The 10,045-nt window shown below is 57.8% G+C and overlaps 1 protein-coding gene across 1 annotated transcript; it reads left to right on the top strand.

The window, feature by feature from the left end:
- Positions 1-472: 472 nt before the first annotated feature.
- CEBPB (CCAAT enhancer binding protein beta) lies at positions 473-2,347 on the top strand. Its single transcript, XM_039229989.1, has one exon. The coding sequence runs from the start codon at positions 680-682 to the stop codon at positions 1,718-1,720; it is 1,041 nt and encodes a 346-aa protein (XP_039085920.1). The 5' UTR covers positions 473-679; the 3' UTR covers positions 1,721-2,347.
- The last annotated feature ends 7,698 nt before the right edge of the window (positions 2,348-10,045 follow it).

The following is a 10,045-nucleotide window of genomic DNA, read 5'->3' as shown; positions in this document are numbered from 1 at the left end:
CCCAGGATGCGGTCTGGGGAGCGCCCTCTCCGCGGGGCGTTCCGGCTGCGTGCCGCCGATCCTGAAGTCACTGCCTCCTCCAGCAGGGGGCGGGCAGCGGCCGTGTTTTGGGTGGGGGAAGGCGAGCGCGTCGCCCCCTCCCCGGATTCCCCCCCCTTCCAGTACAGCCTCCAGCCCGGAGGGGGCGGTCCGGGGGCGGGGTCGCGCCTCCCCTGCTCGCTCCCAATCCCGGGGCCTCCAGGTGGGGGTGGGCAGGGGGCGAAAGGCCGCCCCCCGGGGCCGGTGGACCCCGGAGGGCGCACTCCTGGTCCCGGTTCTGGCCACCGTGCCCCGCCGGCGCCCTCCCGGGGGTCCCGAGCGGCCACACCGCGTCCCGGCGGCGGCGGGAGGGGCCGGGGCGGCTGCCAGCGTGACGCAGCCGTTGCCATGGGCCGCCTTATAAATAACCGGGCTCAGGAGAAACTTTAGCGAGTCAGAGCCGCGCACGGGACCGGGAAGAGGACCCACGCGAGGGTCCAGCTGCCAGCCCCCGCACTAGTAGCGGCCACCCCGGCGGCGGCGGCGGCGGCGGCAGCAGCAGCGGCGACACAGCGGCGACAGTTCGGAGCCGGGAGGCCGCGCCACCTGCGGGCCGGCCGGAGCGGGCAGCCCCAGGCCCCCTCCCCGGGCACCCGCGTTCATGCAACGCCTGGTGGCCTGGGACCCAGCATGTCTGCCCCTGCCGCCGCCGCCTGCCTTTAAATCCATGGAAGTGGCCAACTTCTACTACGAGGCGGACTGCTTGGCTGCTGCGTACGGCGGCAAGGCGGCCCCCGCGGCGCCCCCCGCGGCCAGACCCGGGCCGCGCCCCCCCGCCGGCGAGCTGGGTAGCATCGGCGACCACGAGCGCGCCATCGACTTCAGTCCGTACCTGGAGCCGCTGGGCGCGCCGCAGGCCCCGGCGTCGGCCACAGCCACGGACACCTTCGAGGCGGCTCCGCCCGCGCCCGCCCCCGCGCCCGCCTCCTCCGGGCAGCACCACGACTTCCTCTCCGACCTCTTCTCCGACGACTACGGGGGCAAGAACTGCAAGAAGGCGTCCGAGTACGGCTACGTGAGCCTGGGGCGCCTGGGTGCCGCCAAGGGCGCGCTGCACCCCGGCTGCTTCGCGCCCCTGCACCCGCCGCCCCCGCCGCCGCCCCCGCAGCCCGCCGAGCTCAAGGCGGAGCCGGGCTTCGAGCCCGCGGACTGCAAGCGGAAGGAGGAGGCCGGAGCGCCGGGCGGCGGTACCGCAGGCATGGCGGCTGGCTTCCCGTACGCGCTGCGCGCCTACCTCGGCTACCAGGCGGTGCCGAGCGGCAGCAGCGGGAGCCTGTCCACGTCCTCTTCGTCCAGCCCGCCGGGCACGCCGAGCCCCGCCGACGCCAAGGCGCCCCCGGCCGCCTGCTACGCGGGGGCGGCGCCGGCGCCCTCGCAGGTCAAGAGCAAGGCCAAGAAGACCGTGGACAAGCACAGCGACGAGTACAAGATCCGGCGCGAGCGCAACAACATCGCGGTGCGCAAGAGCCGCGACAAGGCCAAGATGCGCAACCTGGAGACGCAGCACAAGGTCCTGGAGCTCACGGCCGAGAACGAGCGGCTCCAGAAGAAGGTGGAGCAGCTGTCGCGCGAGCTCAGCACCCTGCGGAACTTGTTCAAGCAGCTGCCCGAGCCTCTGCTCGCCTCCTCCGGCCACTGCTAGCGCGGCCCCCGCGCGCGGCCCCCTGCCGGCCGGCCTCCGCGCTGCTGGGCGCGCCGCGGCCGCCGAGACTCCGGGAAGCGCCCGCGCTCCCGCCCCCGCCCCTGGTGGCGCCGGCAAAACTTTGGCACTGGGGCGCTTGGCAGCGCGGGGAGCTCGTCGGTAATTTTAATATTTTATTATATATATCTATATTTTTGTCCAAACCAACCGCACATGCAGACGGGGCGCCCGCCCGTGGTGTTATTTAAAGAAGAAATGTCTATGTGTACAGATGAATGATAAACTCTCTGCCTCTCCCTCTGCCTCCTCTCCAGGCGCCGGCGGGCGGGCCGGTTTCGAAGTTGATGCAATCGGTTTAAACATGGCTGAACGCGTGTGTACACGGGACTGACGCAACCCACGTGTAACTGTCAGCCGGGCCCTGAGTAATCGCTTAAAGATGTTCCTACGGGGTTGTTGATGTTGTGTTGTTGTTGTTGTTGTTTTTTGGTCCCCCCCCCCCTTTTTTTTGTATTATAAAAAATAATCTATTTCTATGAGAAAAGAGGAGTCTGTATATTTGGGAATCTTTTCCGTTTCAAGCATTAAGAACACTTTTAATAAACTTTTTTTTTTTTTGGAGAATGGTTAAAAGCCTTTTGGGGGCAGTAGTTGGCTTTTGATTTTTTTTCTTTGTTTTTGGTTTATATGATTTTATATTTGCTTTCCTGGTGTGGGGGCTTGTGTGTTGGGGGGCTGCTACTATTTTTGGCTTTTATGGTGGTGGGTGGGGGTGTTACAGCTGGTTTTTGTTTTGTTTTGTTCTCTTCTGCCACAACCTGCCAGGTCTGTGCTTGGAGATGAGGGTGCCAGGCTTGGTGGGGGAGGCTGAGTGCTGGGTCAGGCTTTCAGGGTGACTCAGCGCCCCTGGGTGCTGGGGATGAGTGACTGGGAACCCTGCTTGGGGAGAGGGCTACGGCCTCTGGCTGGTCCTGACTGCGGGGCTTGGGTTTAGAGGCCTTGCAGGTCTGTGACAGAGGTCACAGTGTTTGGGGGACCAGGCCAGCAGGCCAGATTCCGTAGGAGGAGGAGGGGGTACAGGTCACGGTCCTGCTAAACCCAAGTTGGGGCAGATTCTTTTCGCAAGTGTAGTTGGGCGGGCTGTTTAAAAAATACTTTGTGTGTGTATATATTTATTTTAAGAGGAGCCTGGGTGTGTGGGTGAGCTTGTGTTTGTGTGTCCCTGGCCAGCCGGAGGGGAGAAGCTGGGCCAGGTGGAGGAAGGTGGGGGAAGGGTTCCCACATTTCCATTCCCCTTCCTCGGGGTGGGAGGTTTCTGCTTGCCCTCTACCCATCTGTGGCCGTGACGGCCCAGCGTCACCTGCTTGCTCACGGTGGCCTCGCCGTGTTGGAACCCGGGATCCCCGGGACCGCTGTCCCTGATTTCCTGAGACACAAGGGACCCCCGCAAGGCTTCTGCTTCCCTGCCCCCTGCTATCTTCCCGCCCCTCTGCACTGCACCCCCATGGCCATTCCAGCCCAGGACAGCATTCCTGAGAGCTGAGGATGGACACGGAGGGGTTAGTGTGGATACACATTCGGCGTCCGGCGGTGCCTGGCACGCAGGAGGTATTATATAAGCGTTTGCTCTTGTTATTATTTTTTGCCGGGAGGTTCCTGGCATTTGGCACCCAGTCTTTGGTACAGCGAGAGTGTGGCGAATGCCTGCCAGGGGTCGGGTGTCCGGTAAATCCTGGACCTCACCCACCTCCTATAAATCTCCCAACAACCTTTGCACAGGTGGGTACTACTATAAAGCCTGTTTTCAGAGCCGTGGAGCAGCCTTTTGTTACATCCCTATGGGTAAGAAAGTGGGTTGGGGACCCCCCCTCCTAGAAATTCAGTGGTGGGGTACAATGGGAGCTTCTTACACTGGTTTGCCAAGGGCCTGGGGCAGCTGGGATCTCAGGAGCAGCTGCTGGAATGGTGGTTTTCGAAGAGGAAATGCTTTTTCCCCTCCCTTTTCCTCTGGGGGCCTGGATATGCTTTCTCGGTGGGAGCCCCGGTATGGGGGACACAGGCAAGCAGCTCCCACCATTATGGAGCTGAGGGTCAAGGCAAACTCTACCAGCGCCCCCGCCCCCTTCTGTTTTTGGCAGTAGTGCCGTATAGGGCACTGGGCCTCCATCGGTTCCCCATCCCCCCACCCCCAGCAGGTCTCCTCCCTATGCTGGGTGAGTGGATGACTGGTCGGGACCCTGGAACCTTGAAGTCAGTCAAATACCAGCAACAGCACACTGGCTCAACTGCCTTTGGGGTTTATCTGCTGAAGGGTGAAGTCTGGGGCTGGACCCCAGGGAAGGAGGTGCCTCGGTATTCCTGGGGATGAGGAGGTCACGATTTAGGAATGAATCTTCCCAATCCCTGCTCTCCTCTTTGTCACTGAGGGTTGGCTGGTGGCCGCCGCTCACCCAGAGGAGGTGACAGGGGAGCAGCCTAGCTACACAGTAACCCCCAAGCACCCCCTTCCTGAGTGCTTCCTGGAACCAGCATTGAGTACGGCCCTTTACATACTCACATCTGGATTTAATCTACATAAGCACTTCCTGGAAGGTGTTCTACCCATTTTGTAAAAGTAAACTGAGGCCCACAGAAGTGGGTTAGTGCTCAAGGTGGAACGGGGTGAAGCCAGTTCGAGAGTTAGGTCTGACCCTCAAGTCTGCAGGGAAAGCCTGGGGTCAAGAGCCTGTTTGGTAATCCCAGCCCCCGCCCCCAATCCTGGGTCCTGCCTGGATGACTCCTTGCCCAGCCCCAAGGTCAGGTACCCCACATGCCAGAGTTGAGTGACTTGTACACAGTTTCACAGTTTGGAAGCAAAAGAAAGGGGATTTGATCCCAAACCCATCTGACTGCCTCTGAAGAAGGCTGGGGAAGAGTTAACGGGCTGAGGGCTCTGCTGGTGGCCTGGGCGGCCTGGTCTGGGAGCACTGTGGACAGAGCTGTGCCCAAAAGACTGAGAGACTTCTTAGGTCGGGGGGACAGTGACCCTGTGGATCACTAGGCTAGGAAGGCTAAAGGCTTGCAGGGAGGAAGGAGGGGGCCATTCATAAGTCAGGAAACAGGAGAGTAGGCTGGGGGCAGGGGCAGTGGGAATTGGGGGGGGGGGCTCCCAGGAGGCCTGAGACCTTGGGATCTAGCAACACCAGTGGGTGTGAGGTCAGCGATTATGCTGTGTGTAAAGCTCCACTCCAAGGCCCGGGCTCACATGGACTTGCTGGATCCTTCTGTCTGCTCAAGAAGGCTGGTCGTGTTAACCACAGACCCATTTAGTGGGGTTGACCACTGAGGCTAGCTGGGAACCCCAGTGTTTGCTCAGGCCGGGAGAGTTGACAAAACACAGTCATACCTCATAATCTTAGGCGGTTGTGTCACAGCCTGGTGATCTCACCGCGGAGAAAAGCGGGTGTCTGGAGCGAAAGTGGGAGACGCCGCAGGGAGCGTGCCAGTCGAATCAGCCCGTCAGCCTCTTGGAGGCTGCCGCTTTGGTTACGGGCATTTGCCCGCCAAGCAGACAGGCTCAGAGAGGGGAAGGGGCCTGTCCAAGGTGGCACAGCTAAGCACGGTAAGAGCTGGGGTTGGAAAGGGAAGGGACGCTTCCCCATGGAAACACCTGAAGAGGACGTCCTTGTTTCCCAGAGTCCCTTCCAGGCTTCCCTGAGACATTTATTTGCCCAGTTACTTCTTTCTTTTCTTCGGCAAGCATTTATTGAGCACCTGCTGTATGCCCAGTCCTATGCTGGGTGCCTGGGACCTGTGCTGACCACGATGGCGGTGACAATTTATGGGGAGAGGCAGACACCAGAACAAGACGATGACAGGCAGGGACAAGAGCTCCCAAAGAAGGAAAGCAGGGCAGGGAGGGGCTGGGAGGTCTAGGAAAACCTCTCTTAGGAGGCGGCATCCGGGCAGACAGCTGAGCCAGGTGAGGTGTGAGGGGAGGGGCCTTGAGTGTGGGGCGCGCACGCCTCGCTGGGAGCTGTTGTTTTTTTCACGTGCCCTTTGTCCTCACAGGGACCCAATGACTTGAGTGCTGTGTCTCACCCCCCTTCCCCAGCTGGGGAAACCGAGGCACAGAGAGTCCCTGGCCCAACGGCTGATGAGCGACTTGTGTGAGATTTGAATTCACATCTTCCATTTGAACCTGAGAACTCAGCCCTCTCTTCCTGCCTCTGCCCATGGCCCCAAATTTCTTATTTGCTCTGTTTTCCTGTCCTGCCCCCACCCCCATCTTCTCCTGGCCTGGCTGCCGTGCGGGGTGAGCCCGGATGGAGTCCCAGCAGCCCCGGCTGCCTACCGGTCTGTGCGTCCTTGGAGGTTTTCAGTCTCGTACTGGGCATGTGCAGGCAGGTGCTTGAGGGAGGCTGGGGTGGGGGCGGGGCTGGGGAGATGATCTCCTGACCTGTCAGAGTTTGAGTCCCTCCTGGGTGTCCTCCGACGCCAAGAGGTAGGAGTCCCATTTTACCGAGTGGGGACCTGAGGCTCTGAGAGGGGCATTGCTTGTCCAGGAAGCAGAATAGGTACTAGAATCCATGTTTGTTGGAGCCCCAAGCTGACATATCTTGTCTGCTTGTCACTGTACATTGTGGGGGGGCGGGGGCGGGGGAAAAGGTACAGATGGGCAAACCTGATTTTATAGCCTTCGAGGGGTAAAATGCTCGGGCCAAAAAATAAAATGCTCTGAGCTTTGTCCCTTACTTGCTGGATGACTTTGGGCAAGATGCTTAGCCTCTTTAGCCCTGGGTGTACATTTCACACATTCAGTCAGGATCAAGTGAGCACCTACTTTGGGTCCTGGATGGTCTCTGGGTCTCAGAATTGGCGCTCAGGCATGGGAGATGGGTGATTGAACAGCTGGAAAACTGCAAACTAATTTCAGATTATGCTAAAGGCTTTGAAGAAGATGAAGGAGAGGAAGTGGTAGAGGGTCATAAGGGGAGGAGTGTTTAGACTGCATTCCAGGCAGCAGTAGGAGCATGTACAAAGGCCCTGAGGCAGGACAAAGCTCTGTGTGCTAGGTAAAGAGTGAGGAGCTGGGGTGGCTAGTATAGAGGCAGCCAGGGGTGGCCTGGGGAGAGGTGAGCAGAGGGGTGGCAGGGTCCTTTGTGCAGAGCCTTTGGTGGAGGCCAGGGTGAGGCTGAGGGAGGCTGTTTTGAGGATGAACGAGTGGGTGTCCCTGGCAGGGACCTGGCACTTGGAAGGCCCTTGACAAGTCTGTTGATGGGAAGGAACAGGCCCCTCAGCCTCAGGAGGAGGCAGAGTGCAGTGGGTAAAGGGCCAGGGAGGCCTCCTGCCTGTGCCCAGGAGACCTTGTGGGTGAGGAGCCTCTGACCCAGGGCCTGGAGCCACAGGGAGCTGTTCCCCAGGCAGGAATGAGGGGAAGGGCATGCCAGGAGGGGGTACCGGAGGAGCAAAGGCCGGGAGCCAAGAGGAGGAGAGTTCCTTGGGAGCCGTGACTACAGAGGAGAGGGCAGCAGAGGCCTGCAGGGTGGGCGTGTGGGAGTGTGGGGGGTAGGCAGGAGGCTGGGCTCCGGGAGAGGTGTTTTCCTTTTTATTTGATTTTCCAAGCGACACACGAGCCTGGTGGCAAGGTTGAAGATTGCAGAGCGTCAGTAGAAGGAAATAAAAAGCACCTATAGTTCCACTACCCAGAAATAAACTCCATTAACACTTGCTGTGTGGCCTTGGACAAGTCACTTTACCTCTCTGTGCCGCAGTTTCTATATTCACAAAATGGAACACTAATGATGCCTGTCCCATTAAATTGTTGTGAAGATTAAATGAGTTAATCCAGGCAACAGGCTTAGGGCCATGTCAGCGCACAGTAAGTATCAGCCACCATCATCATTATTAACAATGTTACCATTTTGGTAGGTCAAGAGCTCTGCTGCTGGAGTTTACCTGCTCTCTAGTGCTGGACCCCTCCTTTCCTGGCTGTGTGATTTGGAGCAAGTGACTGCATCTCGGTGTCTCTCAGGTCCCCCATCTGTAATAATAAAGTTCCTTGTGGTGTTTTGTAAAGATTTGACAGGTGAATTCCTGTAAGGTGACTGGAGAGAGAGAGCTCTGTATGCAGTAACCCCAGAGTTCTCACTTCATGTGCAATTTTTCTTCATTGTAGCTAACATCACCTATCTGATATTCACTCCCCTCCTTCTTCCTTAGCAGTGGGACCCTCTATTGTTGGGGGCAAGTGCCTTACTAAGAGACTACATTTCCCAGATTCTCTTGCAGCTGGAGATGACTAACAGATATACGTAGGAATTACAGGTACGGGTTCCAGGAACATTCTTTAGAGGGGGCTCGTTCAGCTGTGAGGCACGTTTCCTTTTGCCTCCTCCTTTTGCAACCCCTCTCCCCCAACCTCTTCCTACTTTCTGCCTGGAACTCAGATATGATGGCTGGAGCCCCAGGGCCCATCTTGAACCATGTGGCAAACATTTAAGCGTGGAAGCCACATACCGAGGGCGATGAAACTGGAAGAGAAAAGGCACTGGGGCTCTCGATGGTAGTGCAGTAGCCACACCACACCAGTCTTTGCCTGCCATGCTCTGGCTTGTGTGTGTGTGTGTGTGTGTGTGTGTGTGTGTGTGTGTAGGTCTCTGTCATTTTGACTTCCTGTTCTGGTGGCTGAATCTCATTCTAACTGAAGCATTTGCCAAAATGGAATCAGCCTCTATGGAAGGGACAGGCTCTCTTGTGCTAACCCCAGCGAGGCCGGATCCTGGCCCCCCACCCTCCCTCTGCAAACCACCAGGGAAATAGAGAGGACCAGTCCCTGCCGCGGAGCTCACGGAGTGTGTTGGCAGCTCTGCCGGGACCCAACAGCCCACAGCACCCTGAATGACCCCTCTGCCCCACGCCGCCTCTGCTGCCACTTGCTCCACCAGGCCCTGCGCCCGCCAGGCCTGGGAGGTACCTTTGCTGGACAGCCTGGGGCCGGCCCAGCTGGGATCTCTGCGGGGTGAGTCTGTAAGCCAGGGAGCCGGGCTTGATGAGCTTTTATTTTTATAGCTGTCACCAGATCCCTGCCTCACAGGCCCTAGCCCCGAAGCCCTGGCGAGGACGGAGGAGGTCAGGGAGGAGGAGGGCTCCTCAGGGAAACTGGTGGGTGGGGATCAGTAAGCCCTAGAGGAGAGAGAACTGGGGCAGAAGTTGGGGCTGCCTGGACTGCCCGACTCAAGTCAAGCCTCGGTCCTTCTGCCAAGTGGGGCTGGTCACCGAGCTTGCCCTGCTGACGCTCTTGTGGGGGGGTCAGGGAGGGACATACAGATAATGGGACCCTTTCCTTCCTTTAGTCTTGAAACACAGGTGCACCACATCAGCTCGTCGTGCCTTCCGGTTTTTTTTTTTTCTTTTTTTTTTTTTTTTTTTTTTTTTTTTTTTTTTAACGTTTGTTTATTTTTGAGACAGAGACAGAGCGTGAGCTGGGGAGGGACAGAGAGAGAGGGAGACACAGAACCTGAAACAGGCTCCAGGTTCTGAGCTGTCAGCACAGAGCCCGACGCGGGGCTCGAACCCACGAACGGTGAGATCATGACCTGAGTCAAAGTCGGACGCTTAACCGACTGAGCCGCCCAGGCGCCCCCGTGCCTTCCAGTTCTGAGGACGTCATTCCTACTGGTCCTCACAACCTGCCTTTGCACTTTGTTTTGCCCCTTTATTCTAGCTCCCCACACCCATGCCACCCAACTCTCATCGCCCCCGCCCCGCCTGGCTGACCTCCGTCCTCATATATGTGCATCCTGTTTGGTGTCTGCTCTTCTCAGTGAGATACGCACACCCAGGCGAGCGCACACAACACAGGCGTCCAGCTTGGTGTGCTTTCCCTGCGTATACCCCCTGGGTGGAACCGGCACCCACGTCAAGAAACAGACCATTCGAGCACCCCAGAAACCCCTTGTGCCTTTCCTAGTTATAAGTCCCCCGCCCACATCACCACCTAAAGGTAATCATGATCCTGATTCCTTTTCTTTTTCCATTATCCTGATTAGTTTTGCCTGTTTCAACACTGCGTCTAGAAGGAATCACTGTATTCATTTATGGCTGATTTTTTTAATTTACTTAGTATTGTAACTGTAACATTCATCCAAGTGCTATGTGTCAAGATTTGTTCCTTTTGGTTACTGAACAGAATATATATATAACACGATATATTTACCCGTTTTATTGTTGAGGGACAGTTAGATTGTTTCTAGCTTTTAGCTCTTTAGAATTGGGCTGTGACGAACATTCTGGAATGCATGTCTTTCACGAGCATAGGTACGCATTTCAGTGGGGCATATGCCT

Source organism: Hyaena hyaena, unplaced genomic scaffold, assembly GCF_003009895.1.
Source record: "Hyaena hyaena isolate Hyena2069 unplaced genomic scaffold, ASM300989v1 scaffold_42, whole genome shotgun sequence".
NCBI lineage: Eukaryota > Metazoa > Chordata > Mammalia > Carnivora > Hyaenidae > Hyaena > Hyaena hyaena.
The sequence above is the reverse complement of the archived record's forward strand: the minus strand, read 5'-3'. Positions and strand labels throughout refer to the sequence as shown.

Coding starts and splice junctions, on each gene's coding strand:
- CEBPB (XM_039229989.1), top strand. CDS start 680: ATGCAACGCCTGGTGGCCTGGGACCCAGCATGTCTGCCCCTGCCGCCG.